This window comes from Oncorhynchus masou, chromosome 29 (assembly GCF_036934945.1).
Source record: "Oncorhynchus masou masou isolate Uvic2021 chromosome 29, UVic_Omas_1.1, whole genome shotgun sequence".
Taxonomy (NCBI): Eukaryota; Metazoa; Chordata; class Actinopteri; order Salmoniformes; family Salmonidae; genus Oncorhynchus; species Oncorhynchus masou.
The window spans coordinates 93,659,303-93,676,802 of NC_088240.1; the positions used below are offsets into that span (position 1 = coordinate 93,659,303).

General features: G+C 49.7%; 1 protein-coding gene and 1 pseudogene across 6 annotated transcripts in view; both read left to right on the plus strand.

Moving 5' to 3' along the window:
- Positions 1 to 17,500, plus strand: part of rbms3 (RNA binding motif, single stranded interacting protein) — a 245,207-nt gene that overhangs the window by 205,760 nt on the left and 21,947 nt on the right. For all 6 annotated transcript variants that reach the window (XM_064946888.1, XM_064946886.1, XM_064946885.1 and 3 more), the window contains exon 10: positions 8,828 to 8,878. In XM_064946888.1, the coding sequence (XP_064802960.1) occupies positions 8,828 to 8,878 (51 nt within the window). The remainder of the gene's footprint in view (positions 1 to 8,827; positions 8,879 to 17,500) is intronic.
- The window catches only part of LOC135520992 (nuclear factor 7, brain-like), a 1,789-nt pseudogene continuing 1,370 nt past the window's right edge, over positions 17,082 to 17,500 (plus strand).

Consider the following 17,500-nt stretch of genomic DNA (forward strand, 5'->3'; position numbering starts at 1 on the left):
GAGATGGAGGGGTGGAGGGTTATAGAGATGGAGGGTGGAGGGTTATAGAGATGGAGGGGTGGAGGGTTATAGAGATTGAGGGATGGAGGGTTATAGAGATTGAGGGGTGGAGGGATGGAGGGTTATAGAGATGGAGGGATGGAGGGGTGGAGGGTTATAGAGATTGAGGGGTGGAGGGATGGAGGGTTATAGAGATGGAGGGATGGAGTGGTGGAGGGTTATAGAGGTGGAGGGATGGAGGGTTATAGAGATGGAGGGGTGGAGGGATGGAGGGTTGTAGAGATGGAGGGATGGAGGGTTATAGAGATGGAGGGATGGAGGGTTATAGAGATGGAGGGTTATAGAGATGGAGGGGTGGAGGGTTATAGAGATGGAGGGGTGGAGGGTTATAGAGATGGAGGGTGGAGGGTTATAGAGATGGAGGGGTGGAGGGTTATAGAGATTGAGGGATGTAGGGTTATAGAGATGGAGGGATGGAGGGGTGGAGGGTTATAGAGATGGAGGGATTGAGGGGTGGAGGGATGGAGGGGTGGAGGGGTGGAGGGGTGGAGTGATGGTGGATGGAGCGATAGAGGGATGGGGATGGCGGGATGGAGAGATGGGGGTTGGAGGCGTGGAGGGGTTGGGGATGGAGGGATGGAGGGATAGAGGGGTGGAGGGATGGAGGGGTGGAGGGGGGAAGGGATGGAGGGGTGGAGGGGTGTAGGGATGGAGGGATGGAGGGGTGGAGTGATAGAGGGATAGAGGGATGAAGGGGTGGAGAGGTGGAGGGGTGGAAGGTTATAGAGATGGAGGGATGGAGGGTTAGAGGGATAGAGGGATGGAGGGGTGGAGGGGTGGAGTGATGGTGGATGGAGCGATAGAGGGATGGGGATGGCGGGATGGAGAGATGGGGGTTGGAGGCGTGGAGGGGTTGGGGATGGAGGGATGGAGGGATAGAGGGGTGGAGGGATGGAGGGGTGGAGGGGGGAAGGGATGGAGGGGTGGAGGGGTGTAGGGATGGAGGGATGGAGGGGTGGAGTGATAGAGGGATAGAGGGATGAAGGGGTGGAGAGGTGGAGGGGTGGAAGGTTATAGAGATGGAGGGATGGAGGGTTATAGAGATGGAGGGGTGGAGGGTTATAGAGATGGAGGGATGGAGGGATATAGAGATGGAGGGATGGAGGGGTGGAGGGTTATAGAGATGGAGGGATGGAGGGGTGGAGGGTTATAGAGATGGAGGGATGGAGGGATGGAGGGTTATAGAGATGGAGGGATGGAGGGTTATAGAGATGGAGGGATGGAGGGGTGGAGGGTTATAGAGATTGAGGGGTGGAGGGATGGAGGGTTATAGAGATGGAGGGATGGAGTGGTGGAGGGTTATAGAGGTGGAGTGGTGGAGGGTTATAGAGATGGAGGGGTGGAGGGATGGAGGGTTGTAGAGATGGAGGGATGGAGGGTTGTAGAGATGGAGGGGTGGAGGGTTATAGAGATGGAGGGGTGGAGGGTTATAGAGATGGAGGGATGGAGGGTTATAGAGATGGAGGGATGGAGGGTTATAGAGATGGAGGGGTGGAGGGTTATAGAGATGGAGGGGTGGAGGGTTATAGAGATGGAGGGATGGAGGGGTGGAGGGTTATAGAGATGGAGGGATGGAGGGGTGGAGGGTTATAGAGATGGAGGGATGGAGGGTTATAGAGATGGAGGGATGGAGGGTTATAGAGATGGAGGGATGGAGGGTAATAGAGATGGAGGGATGGAGGGTTATAGAGATGGAGGGATGGAGGGTTATAGAGATGGAGGGATGGAGGGTTATAGAGATGGAGGGGTGGAGGGTTATAGAGATGGAGGGATGGAGGGTTATAGAGATGGAGGGATGGAGGGTTATAGAGATGGAGGGATGGAGGGTTATAGAGATGGAGGGATGGAGGGTTATAGAGATGGAGGGATGGAGGGTTGTAGAGATGGAGGGGTGGAGGGTTATAGAGATGGAGGGATGGAGGGTTATAGAGATGGAGGGATGGAGGGTTATAGAGATGGAGGGATGGAGGGTTATAGAGATGGAGGGGTGGAGGGTTATAGAGATGGAGGGGTGGAGGGTTATAGAGATGGAGGGGTGGAGGGATGGAGGGTTGTAGAGATGGAGGGATGGAGGGTTATAGAGATGGAGGGATGGAGGGTTGTAGAGATGGAGGGGTGGAGGGATGGAGGGTTGTAGAGATGGAGGGATGGAGGGTTATAGAGATGGAGGGATGGAGGGTTGTAGAGATGGAGGGTTGGAGGGTTATAGAGATGGAGGGATGGAGGGTTATAGAGATGGAGGGATGGAGGGTTATAGAGATGGAGGGGTGGAGGGTTATAGAGATGGAGGGGTGGAGGGTTATAGAGATGGAGGGATGGAGGGTTATAGAGATGGAGGGATGGAGGGGTGGAGGGTTATAGAGATGGAGGGATGGAGGGGTGGAGGGTTATAGAGATGGAGGGATGGAGGGGTGGAGGGTTATAGAGATGGAGGGATGGAGGGTTATAGAGATGGAGGGGTGGAGGGATGGAGGGTTGTAGAGATGGAGGGATGGAGGGATGGAGGGTTATAGAGATGGAGGGGTGGAGGGATGGAGGGTTGTAGAGATGGAGGGATGGAGGGTTATAGAGATGGAGGGATGGAGGGTTATAGAGATGGAGGGGTGGAGGGTTATAGAGATGGAGGGGTGGAGGGATGGAGGGTTGTAGAGATGGAGGGATGGAGGGTTATAGAGATGGAGGGATGGAGGGTTGTAGAGATGGAGGGTTGGAGGGTTATAGAGATGGAGGGATGGAGGGTTATAGAGATGGAGGGATGGAGGGTTATAGAGATGGAGGGGTGGAGGGTTATAGAGATGGAGGGGTGGAGGGTTATAGAGATGGAGGGATGGAGGGGTGGAGGGTTATAGAGATGGAGGGATGGAGGGGTGGAGGGTTATAGAGATGGAGGGATGGAGGGTTATAGAGATGGAGGGATGGAGCGTTATAGAGATGGAGGGATGGAGGGTTATAGAGATGGAGGGGTGGAGGGTTATAGAGATGGAGGGATGGAGGGGTGGAGGGTTATAGAGATGGAGGGATGAAGGGTTATAGAGATGGAGGGGTGGAGGGTTATAGAGATGGAGGGATGGAAGGTTATAGAGATGGAGGGGTGGAGGGTTATAGAGATGGAGGGATGGAGGGTTATAGAGATGGAGGGATGGAGGGGTGGAGGGTTATAGAGATGGAGGGATGGAGGGTTATAGAGATGGAGGGGTGGAGGGATAGAGGGATGGAGGGATGGAGGGTTATAGAGATGGAGGGATGGAGTGGTGGAGGGTTATAGAGGTGGAGTGGTGGAGGGTTATAGAGATGGAGGGATGGAGGGGTGGAGGGTTATAGAGATTGAGGGGTGGAAGGTTATAGAGGTGGAGGGTTATAGAGATGGAGGGGTGGAGTGTTATAGAGATGGAGTTATGGAGGGTTATAGAGATGGAGGGATGGAGGGTTATAGAGATGGAGGGGTGGAGGGTTATAGAGATGGAGGGATGGAGGGTTATAGAGATGGAGGGATGGAGGGTTATAGAGATGGAGGAGTGGAGGGTTATAGAGATGGAGGGATGGAGGGTTATAGAGATGGAGGGATGGAGGGATGGAGGGTTATAGAGATGGAGGGGTGGAGGGATAGAGGGTTATAGAGATTGAGGTTCGGAGGGATGGAGGGTTATAGAGATGGAGGGATGGAGGGTTATAGAGGTGGAGGGATGGAGGGTTATAGAGATTGAGGGGTGGAGGGATGGAGGGTTATAGAGATGGAGGGATGGAGGGGTGGAGGGTTATAGAGATGGAGGTATGGAGGGTTATAGAGATGGAGGGATGGAGGGGTGGAGGGTTATAGAGATTGAGGGGTGGAGGGATGGAGGGTTATAGAGATGGAGGGATGGAGGGGTGGAGGGTTATATTGTTGGTGTGGTGGAGGGTTATAGAGATTGAGGGGTGGAGGGATAGAGTGTTATAGAGGTGGAGGAATGGAGTGGTGGAGGGTTATAGAGGTGGAGTGGTGGAGGGTTATAGAGATGGAGGGATGGAAGGATGGAGGGTTGTAGAGATGGAGGGGTGGAGGGTTATAGAGATGGAGGGGTGGAGGGATGGAGGGTTGTAGAGATGGAGGGATGGAGGGTTATAGAGATGGAGGGATGGAGGGTTGTAGAGATGGAGGGGTGGAGGGTTATAGAGATGGAGGGATGGAGGGTTATAGAGATGGAGGGGTGGAGTGTTGTAGAGATGGAGGGATGGAGGGTTGTAGAGATGGAGGGATGGAGGGTTGTAGAGATGTAGGGATGGAGGGGTGGAGGGTTATAGAGATGGGGGTGGAGGGTTATAGAGATGGGGGGTGGAGGGTTATAGAGATGGAGGGGTGGAGGGATGGAGGGTTGTAGAGATGGAGGGATGGAGGGTTGTAGAGATGTAGGGATGGAGGGGTGGAGGGTTATAGAGATGGGGGGTGGAGGGTTATAGAGATGGGGGGTGGAGGGTTATAGAGATGGAGGGGTGGAGGGATGGAGGGTTGTAGAGATGGAGGGATGGAGGGTTATAGAGATGGAGGGATGGAGGGTTGTAGAGATGGAGGGATGGAGGGGTGGAGGGTTATAGAGATGGAGGGATGGAGGGTTATAGAGATGGAGGGGTGGAGGGATAGAGGGATGGAGGGATGGAGGGTTATAGAGATGGAGGGATGGAGTGGTGGAGGGTTATAGAGGTGGAGTGGTGGAGGGTTATAGAGATGGAGGGATGGAGGGGTGGAGGGTTATAGAGATTGAGGGGTGGAAGGTTATAGAGGTGGAGGGTTATAGAGATGGAGGGGTGGAGGGTTATAGAGATGGAGGGATGGAGGGTTATAGAGATGGAGGGATGGAGGGTTATAGAGATGGAGGGGTGGAGGGTTATAGAGATGGAGGGATGGAGGGTTATAGAGATGGAGGGATGGAGGGTTATAGAGATGGAGGAGTGGAGGGTTATAGAGATGGAGGGATGGAGGGTTATAGAGATGGAGGGATGGAGGGATGGAGGGTTATAGAGATGGAGGGGTGGAGGGATGGAGGGTTATAGAGATTGAGGTTTGGAGGGATGGAGGGTTATAGAGATGGAGGGATGGAGGGTTATAGAGATTGAGGGGTGGAGGGATGGAGGGTTATAGAGATGGAGGGATGGAGGGTGGAGGATTATTGAGATGGAGGGATGGAGGGTTATAGAGATGGAGGGATGGAGGGGTGGAGGGTTATAGAGATTGAGGGGTGGAGGGATGGAGGGTTATAGAGATGGAGGGATGGAGGGGTGGAGGGTTATAGAGTTGGTGTGGTGGAGGGTTATAGAGATTGAGGGGTGGAGGGATAGAGTGTTATAGAGGTGGAGGAATGGAGTGGTGGAGGGTTATAGAGGTGGAGTGGTGGAGGGTTATATAGATGGAGGGATGGAAGGATGGAGGGTTGTAGAGATGGAGGGGTGAAGGGTTATAGAGATGGAGGGGTGGAGGGATGGAGGGTTGTAGAGATGGAGGGATGGAGGGTTATAGAGATGGAGGGATGGAGGGTTGTAGAGATGGAGGGGTGGAGGGTTATAGAGATGGAGGGATGGAGGGTTATAGAGATGGAGGGGTGGAGGGTTGTAGAGATGGAGGGATGGAGGGTTGTAGAGATGGAGGGATGGAGGGTTGTAGAGATGTAGGGATGGAGGGGTGGAGGGTTATAGAGATGGGGGGTGGAGGGTTATAGAGATGGGGGGTGGAGGGTTATAGAGATGGAGGGGTGGAGGGATGGAGGGTTGTAGAGATGGAGGGATGGAGGGTTGTAGAGATGTAGGGATGGAGGGGTGGAGGGTTATAGAGATGGGGGGTGGAGGGTTATAGTGATGGGGGGTGGAGGGTTATAGAGATGGAGGGGTGGAGGGATGGAGGGTTGTAGAGATGGGGGGTGGAGGGTTATAGAGATGGAGGGGTGGAGGGATGGAGGGTTGTAGAGATGGAGGGATGGAGGGTTATAGAGATGGAGGGATGGAGGGTTGTAGAGATGGAGGGGTGGAGGGTTATAGAGATGGAATGATGGAGGGTTATAGAGATGGAGGGGTGGAGGGTTGTAGAGATGGAGGGATGGAGGGTTGTAGAGATGGAGGGATGGAGGGTTGTAGATATGTAGGGATGGAGGGGTGGAGGGTTATAGAGATGGGGGGTGGAGGGTTATAGAGATGGGGGGTGGAGGGTTATAGAGGTGGAGGGTTATGGAGATGGAGGGATGGAGGGTTTTAGAGATGGAGGGGTGGAGGGATGGAGGGTTATAGAGATTGAGGTGTGGAGGGATGGAGGGTTATAGAGATGGAGGGATGGAGGGTTACAGAGATGGAGGGATGGAGGGTTATAGAGATTGAGGGGTGGAGGGATGGAGGGTTAAAGAGATGGAGGGATGGAGGGTTGTAGAGATGGAGGGGTGGAGGGTTATAGAGATGGAGGGATGGAGGGTTATAGAGATGGAGGGGTGGAGGGTTGTAGAGATGGAGGGATGGAGGGTTGTAGAGATGGAGGGATGGAGGGTTGTAGAGATGTAGGGATGGAGGGGTGGAGGGTTATAGAGATGGGGGGTGGAGGGTTATAGAGATGGGGGTGGAGGGTTATAGAGATGGAGGGGTGGAGGGATGGAGGGTTGTAGAGATGGAGGGATGGAGGGTTGTAGAGATGTAGGGATGGAGGGGTTGAGGGTTATAGAGATGGGGGGTGGAGGGTTATAGAGATGGGGGGTGGAGGGTTATAGAGATGGAGGGGTGGAGGGATGGAGGGTTGTAGAGATGGGGGGTGGAGGGTTATAGAGATGGAGGGGTGGAGGGATGGAGGGTTGTAGAGATGGAGGGATGGAGGGTTATAGAGATGGAGGGATGGAGGGTTGTAGAGATGGAGGGGTGGAGGGTTATAGAGATGGAATGATGGAGGGTTATAGAGATGGAGGGGTGGAGGGTTGTAGAGATGGAGGGATGGAGGGTTGTAGAGATGGAGGGATGGAGGGTTGTAGATATGTAGGGATGGAGGGGTGGAGGGTTATAGAGATGGGGGGTGGAGGGTTATAGAGATGGGGGTGGAGGGTTATAGAGGTGGAGGGTTATGGAGATGGAGGGATGGAGGGTTTTAGAGATGGAGGGGTGGAGGGATGGAGGGTTATAGAGATTGAGGTGTGGAGGGATGGAGGGTTATAGAGATGGAGGGATGGAGGGTTACAGAGATGGAGGGATGGAGGGTTATAGAGATTGAGGGGTGGAGGGATGGAGGGTTAAAGAGATGGAGGGGTGGAGGGTTATAGAGATGGAGGGATGGAGGGGTGGAGGGTTATAGAGATGGAGGGATGGAGGGTTATAGAGATGGAGGGATGGAGGGGTGGAGGGTTATAGAGATTGAGGGGTGGAGGGATGGAGGGTTATAGAGATGGAGGGATGGAGGGGTGGAGGGTTATAGAGTTGGTGTGGTGGAGGGTTATAGAGATTGAGGGGTGGAGGGATAGAGTGTTATAGAGGTGGAGGAATGGAGTGGTGGAGGGTTATAGAGGTGGAGTGGTGGAGGGTTATAGAGATGGAGGGATGGAAGGATGGAGTGTTGTAGAGATGGAGGGGTGGAGGGTTATAGAGATGGAGGGGTAGAGGGATGGAGGGTTGTAGAGATGGAGGGATGGAGGGTTATAGAGATGGAGGGATGGAGGGTTGTAGAGATGGAGGGGTGGAGGGTTATAGAGATGGAGGGATATAGGGTTATAGAGATGGAGGGGTGGAGGGTTGTAGAGATGGAGGGATGGAGGGTTGTAGAGATGGAGGGATGGAGTGTTGTAGAGATGTAGGGATGGAGGGGTGGAGGGTTATAGAGATGGGGGGTGGAGGGTTATAGAGATGGGGGGTGGAGGGTTATAGAGGTGGAGGGTTATAGAGATTGAGGGGTGGAGGGATGGAGGGTTTTAGAGATGGAGGGGTGGAGGGATGTAGGGTTATAGAGATGGTGGGATGGAGGGGTGGAGGGTTATAGAGGTGGAGGGTTATAGAGATGGAGGGTTGTAGAGGTGGAGGGGTGGAGGGTTATAGAGATGTAGGGGTGGAGGGATGGAGGGTTATAGAGGTGGAGGGGTGGAGGGTTATAGAGATGGAGGGGTGGAGGGTTGGAGGGTTGTAGAGATGGAGGGGTGGAGGGTTATAGAGGTGGAGGGTTATAGAGATGGAGGGTTATAGAGGTGGAGATAGAGATGGAGGGTTATAGAGGTGGAGGGTTATAGAGATGGAGGGTTATAGAGATGGAGGGTTATAGAGATGGAAGGTTATAGAGATGGAGGGTTATAGATATGGAGGGTTATAGAGATGGAGTGTTATAGAGATGGAGTGTTATAGAGATGGAGGGTTATAGAGATGGAGGGTTATAGAGATGGAGGGATGGAGGGATGGAGGGTTATAGAGATGGAGGGGTGGAGGGTTATAGAGATGGAGGGATGGAGGGATGGAGGGTTATAGAGGTGGAGGGTTATAGAGGTGGAGTGTTATAGAGATGGAGGGTTATAGAGATGGAGGGATGGAGGGATGGAGGGTTATAGAGGTGGAGGGTTATAGAGATGGAGGGATGGAGGGTTATAGAGATGGAGGGTTATAGAGATGGAGGGTTATAGAGGTGGAGGGATGGAGGGTTATAGAGATGGAGGGTTATAGAGATGGAGGGTTATAGAGGTGGAGGGGTGGAGGGATGGAGGGTTATAGAGATGGAGGGATGGAGGGTTATAGAGGTGGAGTGTGTATTCAGAGGACTTGAGGTATCAACAGCTGATATGTCTCTCCACAGGTCCAGAATACATCCTGGATGCCTCATCAACAGTATGTTATGCAACCTACCGTGAGTACAACCCAGCCATCGCAATAGTGTGTGTGTGTGTGTGTGTGTGTGTGTGTGTGTGTGTGTGTGTGTGTGTGTGTGTGTGTGTGTGTGTGTGTGTGTGTGTGTGTGTGTGTGTGTGTGTGTGTGTGTGTGTGTGTGTGTGTGTGCGTGAGCTGAGTTACTTTATCTGTGTAAGTGTTTTCAAAGCCCATTGGACAGTCCCTCACATATTTCTCCTGAATGTGAGAACCTCAGAGGAGGACAGCATAAACTGTAGTACTGATGTAGTCAGCTGTTGTACTGATGTAGTCAACTGTAGTATTGATGTAGTCAACTGTAGTACTGATGTAGTCAGCTGTAGTACTGATGTTGTCCTCTATAGTACTGATGTCGTCAGCTGTAGTACTGATGTAGTCAACTGTAGTATTGATGTAGTCAGCTGTAGTACTGCTGTAGTATTGTTGTAGTCAGCTGTAGTACCGATGTAGTCAACTGTAGTATTGATGTAGTCAGCTGTAGTACTGATGTAGTCAGCTGTAGTATTGATGAAGTCTGCTGTAGTACTGATGTAGTATTGATGTCGTCAGCTGTAGTATCGATTCAGTCAGCTGTAGTACCGATGTAGTCAACTGTAGTATTGATGTAGTTTTCTGTTGTACTGATGTAGTCAACTGTAGTATTGATGTAGTCAGCTGTTGTACTGATGTAGTCAACTGTAGTATTGATGTAGGCAGCTGTTGTACTGATGTAGTCAACTGTAGTATTGATGTAGTCAGCTGTAGTACTGGTGTAGTCAGCTGTAGTACTGATTTAGTCAGAGGTAGTATTGATGCAGTCAGCTGTAGTACTCATGTAGTCAACTGTAGTATTGATGCTTAAGTGCAGCAGGGAGGGGTTTGGCTGAAGCAAGGAGTGGTTTGGCAGGAGCAGGGAGGGGCTTTGGTGGAGCAGGGAGGGGCTTGGGTGCAGCAGGGAGGGGCTTGGGTGCAGCAGGGAGGGGCTTGGGTGGAGCATGGGAACTGAACATGAACCCAACATGGAGGAATGGAGCTGGACAGGGGAGATAAAGGATTACAGCACAGGCCTATACTGGACTGCTTTATCCAGCCACTTCAACAATGAAAGCCTGCCCCCTACTGGACGACATGACAATTGCAGCCATAATGTGAGAGTTCAGAGAGAGCCTCTGTGTTCTCACCCTGAGTGCTTTAGAGGTAGAGAGGGACTGGGCCCTACAGGTCTGGTAGAAAAGGACTGGGCCCTAGAGGTCTGGTAGAGAGGGTCTGGACCCTACAGGTCTGGTAGAGAGGGACTGGGCCCTACAGGTCTAGTAGAGAGGGTCTGGGCCCTACAGGTTTGGTAGAGAGGTAGAGAGGGTCTGGGCCCTACAGGTCTGGTAGAAAGGTAGAGAGGGTCTGGCCCTACAAGTCTGGTAGAGAGGGACTGAGCCCTACAGGTCTGGTAGAGAGGGTCTGGGCCCTACAGGTCTGGTAGAGAGGGTCTGAGCTCTGTTGAGCTCTGTTTCTTTTTTTTGCGTGAGGGAGATGATGCTATTCTGTGAATGTGTTTTCAACTAAACCCTTCTGTCAGATTAGCAGCCCACTAGATCAGACCTCGTCTATATCAGCCTGGGAAGAGGAGTAGAGGAAGAGCCCACTAGATCAGACCTCGTCTATATCAGCCTGGGAAGAGGAGTAGAGGAAGAGCCCACTAGATCAGACCTCGTCTATATCAGCCTGGGAAGAGGAGTAGAGGAAGAGCCCACTAGATCAGACCTCGTCTATATCAGCCTGGGAAGAGGAGTAGAGGAAGAGCCCACTAGATCAGACCTCGTCTATATCAGCCTGGGAAGAGGAGTAGAGGAAGAGCCCACTAGATCAGACCTCGTCTATATCAGCCTGGGAAGAGGAGTAGAGGAAGAGCCCACTAGATCAGACCTTGTCTATATCAGCCTTGAAGAGGAGTAGAGCTAGAGCCCACTAGATCAGACCTCGTCTATATCAGCCTGGGAAGAGGAGTAGCGGAAGAGCCCACTAGATCAGACCTCGTCTATATCAGCCTTGGAAGAGGAGTAGAGGAAGAGCCCACTAGATCAGACCTCGTCTATATCAGCCTGGGAAGAGGAGTAGAGGAAGAGCCCACTAGATCAGACCTCGTCTATATCAGCCTGGGAAGAGGAGTAGAGGAAGAGCCCACTAGATCAGACCTCGTCTATATCAGCCTGGGAAGAGGAAGAGCCCACTAGATCAGACCTCGTCTATATAAGCCTGGGAAGAGGAGTAGAGGAAGAGCCCACTAGATCAGACCTCGTCTATATCAGCCTGGGAAGAGGAGTAGAGGAAGAGCCCACTAGATCAGACCTCGTCTATATCAGCCTGGGAAGAGGAGTAGAGGAAGAGCCCAATAGATCAGACCTCGTCTATATCAGCCTGGGAAGAGGAGTAGAAGAAGAGCCCAATAGATCAGACCTCGTCTATATCAGCCTGGGAAGAGGAAGAGCCCACTAGATCAGACCTCGTCTATATCAGCCTGGGAAGAGGAAGAGCCCACAAGATCAGACCTCGTCTATATCAGCCTGGGAAGAGGAGTAGAGGAAGAGCCCACTAGATCAGACCTCGTCTATATCAGCCTGGGAAGAGGAGTAGAAGAAGAGCCCACTAGATCAGACCTCGTCTATATCAGCCTGGGAAGAGGAGTAGAGGAAGAGCCCACTAGATCAGACCTCGTCTATATCAGCCTGGGAAGAGGAAGAGCCCACTAGATCAGACCTCATCTATATCAGCCTGGGAAGAGGAAGAGCCCACTAGATCAGACCTCGTCTATATCAGCCTGGGAAGAGGAAGAGCCCACTAGATCAGACCTCGTCTATATCAGCCTGGGAAGAGGAGTAGAGGAAGAGCCCACTAGATCAGACCTCGTCTATATCAGCCTGGGAAGAGGAGTAGAGGAAGAGCCCACTAGATCAGACCTCGTCTATATCAGCCTGGGAAGAGGAGTAGAGGAAGAGCCCACTAGATTTACATTTACATTTAAGTCATTTAGCAGACGCTCTTATCCAGAGCGACTTACAAATTGATCAGACCTCGTCTATATCCGCCTGGGAAGAGGAGTAGAGGAAGAGCCCACTAGATCAGACCTCGTCTATATCAGCCTGGGAAGAGTGGGGGGGGAAGTGAAAAGAGAACACATTGTGTAGTACCAAGTCTAAGCCTGTGAGCTGATCCCATAGACTGTGTCGCAAATGGAACCCCTTTCCCTATATACTGCCCCATAGGCTCTGGTCAAAAGCAGTGCACTATATAGGGAATAGTCTGCTACTTGGGAGGGAGACATAGTCTTGTCGCTGCGTAGTGAAATCCTTGCAAGAAAACAAAGGCAGAGAAAATACATAGGAATTAAAATGGCAAAAATAGGGATAGATACAGATGGAGGGATTTGAGACAGAGAGAGACACACTGAGATAGAGAAATATATATATATATATATATATATATATATATATATATATATATATATATATAGAGAGAGAGAGAGAGAGAGAGAGAGAGAGAGAGAGATAGAGGTGCTACTATGCAATTATCTAGTGTCCACTTACCTCAGTGTCTCCATCCTGCTGGTTTACAGAGATCACCTTGTTATCTAGTGTCCACTTACCTCAGTGTCTGCTGCTATAGCTGGTTAACAGAGATCACCTTGTTATCTAGTGTCCATTTACCTCAGTGTCTGCTGCTATAGCTGGTTTACAGAGATCACCTTGTTATCTAGTGTCCACTTACCTCCGTGTCTGCTGTTGTAGCTGGTTTATAGAGATCAGCAGACATTAGCAGCAGGTTAGGGATCTCTGAGCTTCTCCTCTTTGTCTGACTGGAGCTGCTGAACTGTAGCGGTCTGGACGATGTCCTAAATGGCACAATATATTCTGTGTTCCATCCCTACATTCTGTATTCTATCACTACATTCTGTATTCTATCCCTTCATTCTGTATTCCATCCCTACATTCTGTATTCCATCCGTACATTCTGTATTCCATCCCTATATCCTGTGTTCTATCCCTACACTCTGTATTCCATCCCAACATTGTGTATTCCATCCCTACATTCTGTATTCTATCCCTACATTCTGTATTCCATCCCAACATTCTGTATTCTATCCCAACATTCTGTATTCTATCCCAACATTCTGTATTCTATCCCAACATTCTGTGTTCCATCCCTACATTCTGTATTTCATCCCTACATTCTGTATTCCATCCCTACATTCTGTATTCCATCCCAACATTCTGTATTCCATCCCTACATTCTGTATTCTATCCCTACATTCTGTATTCCATCCCTACATTCTGTATTCCATCCCAACATTCTGAATTCCATTCTTCCATTCTGTATTCCATCCCTACATTCTGTATTCCATCCCTACATTCTGTATTCCATCCCTACATTCTGTATTATATCCCTACATTCTGTATTCCATCCCCACATTCTGTATTCCATCCCTACATTCTGTATTCATTCCCTACATTCTGTATTCCATCCCTACGTTCTGTATTCCATCCCTACATTCTGTATTCCATCCCAACATTCTGTATTCCATCCCTACATTCTGTATTCCATCACAACATTCTGTATTCTATCCCTACATTCTGTATTCCATCCCAACATTCTGTATTCTATCCCAACATTCTGTATTCTATCCCAACATTCTGTATTCTATCCCAACATTCTGTGTTCGATCCCTACATTCTGTATTCCATCCCTACATTCTGTATTCCATCCCTACATTCTGTATTCTATCCCTACAACCTCAACCTGTATTCCATCCCTAAATTCTGTATTCCATCCCAACATTCTGAATTCCATTCTTACATTCTGTATTCCATCCCTACATTCTGTATTCCATCCCTACATTCTGTATTATATCCCTACATTCTGTATTCCATCCCCACATTCTGTATTCCATCCCTACATTCTGTATTCATTCCCTACATTCTGTATTCCATCCCTACATTCTGTATTCCATCCCAACATTCTGTATTCCATCCCTACATTCTGTATTCCATCACAACATTCTGTATTCTATCCCTACATTCTGTATTCTATCACAACATTCTGTATTCTATCCCTACATTCTGTATTCTATCCCTACATTCTGTATTCCATCACCAACATTCTGTATTCAATCCCAACATTCTGTATTCTATCCCTACATTCGGTATTCCATCACAGCATTCTGTATTCTATCCCTACATTCTGTATTCCATCCCAACATTCTGTATTCTTTCCCTACATTCTGTATTCTATCCCAACATTCTGTATTCCATCCCTACATTCTGTATTCCATCCCTACACTCTGTATTCCATCCCTATATTCTGTATTCCATCCCTACATTCTGTATTCTATCCCTACATTCTGTATTCCATCCCAACATTCTGTATTCCATCCCTACATTCTGTATTCCATCCCTACATTCTGTATTCCATCCCTACATTCCCTATGGGCCCTGGTCAAAAGTAGTGCAGTATATAGGGAACATTTGGGCGGTGCATCCTGAGATCTTTCTTAAAAAGTCCTTCAGCCACTATGGTCCTGGCCTGGTGGGACTTGGTGGGACTCTAGGTGTCATGTGTACTATTCTCTATTTCTCTCTCTCTCTCTCACACACACACACACACACACACACAGACACACACACACACACACACACACACACACGAGCACACACACACACAACAGACAGACGTTATGTTTTTCTATCCTTCTGGGGACCCTAAAAGCTATTTCCATACAAAAAAAGCTATTTCCTATTTTCCCTAACCACTAACTCTAAACCTAACCCCTAACCCTAAACCTAACCCCTAACCCTCAACCTAACCCCTAACCCTAAACCTAACCCCTAACCCTAAACCTAACCCCTAACCCTCAACCTAACCCCTAACCCTAAACCTAACCCCTAACCCTAAACAATAACCCATAAAATTACCCTTACCCTAACCTATAACCCTAACCCTTACCCTAACCTATAACCCTAAACCTTACCCTAACCTATAACCATGAACCTTACCCTAACCTATAACCCTAACCCTAACCCTAACCGCTAACCTTTTACCCAAACCCTAATTCTAATCCTAACCCTAATCCAAACTCCTAACCCTAACCCTAATTCTAATCCTAACCATAATCCAAACCCCTAACCCTAATTCTAATCCTAACCCTAATCCAAACCCCTAAACTTAAAATAGCCTTTGTCCTCATGGGGACTTAAAACATGGCCCCAGGAGAGAGCATATGTTCCTTGTTTTACCTTATTTGTAGGGATTTCTGAGGCTTTTAGGTCCCCACAAGGGTAAGAGAACCAAGCCACCCACATTACTGTGGTGTCAACAGGGAGTTACTGTTTGTTGTTGTCACTAGTACCAACAGAGGTGTGATCATTCCCTGTATGTTTTGAGGTGTGCTGACCAATACCGGTAAAAATAAACTTCAAGTCATTATATATATAACAGCTATTACATTCCAATCGTTCTCCTGTAGCTACACCACTACACAAGTTCAACCAATCGCTCTCCTGTAGTTACACCACTACACAAGTTCAACCAATCGTTCTCCTGTAGTTACACCACTAGACAAGTTCAACCAATCGTTCTCCTGTAGTTACACCACTACACAAGTTCAACCAATCGTTCTCCTGTAGTTACACCACTAGACAAGTTCAACCAATCGTTCTCCTGTAGTTACACCACTAGACAAGTTCAACCAATCGTTCTCCTGTTATTACACCACTAGACAAGTTCAACCAATCGTTCTCCTGTTATTACACCACTACACAAGTTCAACCAATCGTTCTCCTGTAGTTACACCACTACACAAGTTCAACCAATCGTTCTCCTGTAGTTACACCACTACACAAGTTCAACCAATCGTTCTCCTGTAGTTACACCACTACACAAGTTCAACCAATCGTTCTCCTGTTATTACACCACTAGACAAGTTCAACCAATCGTTCTCCTGTTATTACACCACTACACAAGTTCAACCAATCGTTCTCCTGCGTGAATAAAAGGCTCCTTGATAACCAAAGTGTAACTGACCTCAAACGTCATCGCTGATTGGCTGATCAGTGTTTTTGTTGGCGTCAACTGAAACACACAACTTACCTGTCTAAGCGCTCTTGGTTGTCTGTAAACTCTGAGGGCCAAGCTGAGTACAGCTCACTACTGTTAACCGTTGAGCTCTACGGTGTTCCACTCAGGTGGATCCCACAACGATTTTATTTTGGATTCATGCGGTTAAGACCGAGAGATATTAGAGGGACACACCGTCGTCAGAACTGTCATCTCCAAGTGCAGCTTCACCTTTTTTTGAGGGGAGGGGTGGGGGGTGGATTTGGGACTGTATTTGAGTGGATTACTTTCCCTTTGTAAAGTGGAAGCTGTGGACTGTAAAGTACAGAAGCTGTTACAGAACGAGGAGAGGCAGCGGTGTGAGATAATGGCAGGGTAGCCTAGTGGTTAGAGTGTAGAGGTGGCAGGGTAGCCTAGTGGTTAGAGTGTAGAGGTGGCAGGGTAGCCTAGTGGTCAGAGTGTAGAGGCGGCAGGGTAGCCTTGTGGTTAGTGTAGAGGCGGCAGGGTAGCCTAGTGGTTAGAGTGTATAGGCGGCAGGGTAGCCTAGTGGTTAGAGTGTAGAGGCAGCAGGGTAGCCTAGTGGTTAGAGTGTATAGGCGGCAGGGTAGCCTAGTGGTTAGAGTGTAGAGGCGGCAGGGTAGCCTAGTGGTTAGAGTGTATAGGCGGCAGGGTAGCCTAGTGGTTAGAGTGTAGAGGCGGCAGAGTAGCCTAGTGGTTAGAGTGTAGAGGTGGCAGGGTAGCCTAGTGGTTAGAGTGTATAGGCGGCAGGTTAGCCTAGTGGTTAGAGTGTAGGGGGTGGCAGGTAGCCTAGTGGTTAGAGTGTAGAGGCGGCAGGGTAGCCTAGTGGTTAGAGTGTGGAGGTGGCAGGGTAGCCTAGTGGTTAGAGTGTAGAGGCGGCAGGGTAGCCTAGTGGTTAGAGTGTAGAGGTGGCAGGGTAGCCTAGTGGTTAGAGTGTATAGGCGGCAGGTTAGCCTAGTGGTTAGAGCGTTGGACTAGTAACCGGAAGGTTGCTGACAAGGTACAAATCTGTCGTTAACCCACTGTTCCCAGGCCGTCATTGAAAATAAGAATTTGTTCTTAACTGACTTGCCTGGTTAAAATAAAGGTAAAATAAATAAATAAATGGCATCCGGATCATCTCTACCAGAGGACAGGTTCTCCTGTCCCATCTGCTGTGACGTCTTCGAGGATCCTGTCATCCTGGCATGCGGCCACAGCTTCTGTAAGGTCCGTCAGCAGGAATACTGGGCAGAGAAGAAACCTTGGAAATGTCCAGTTTGTAGGAGAAGATTTCCCGTAGCTATGACTCAACCTCCTCGTAACCTGGCGTTGAATGACGCGTGTGAGGCCTTCTTACAGGAGAGAGGGCAGAGAGCTTCCGCTGGGTCTTAGATACAGGATGGGAGTCAGAGAGCTTCATCTGGCTCTGAGATACAGGACGGGAGTCAGAGAGCTTCCGCTGGGTCTGAGATACAGGACGGGAGTCAGAGAGCTTCCGCTGGGTCTGAGATACAGGACGGGA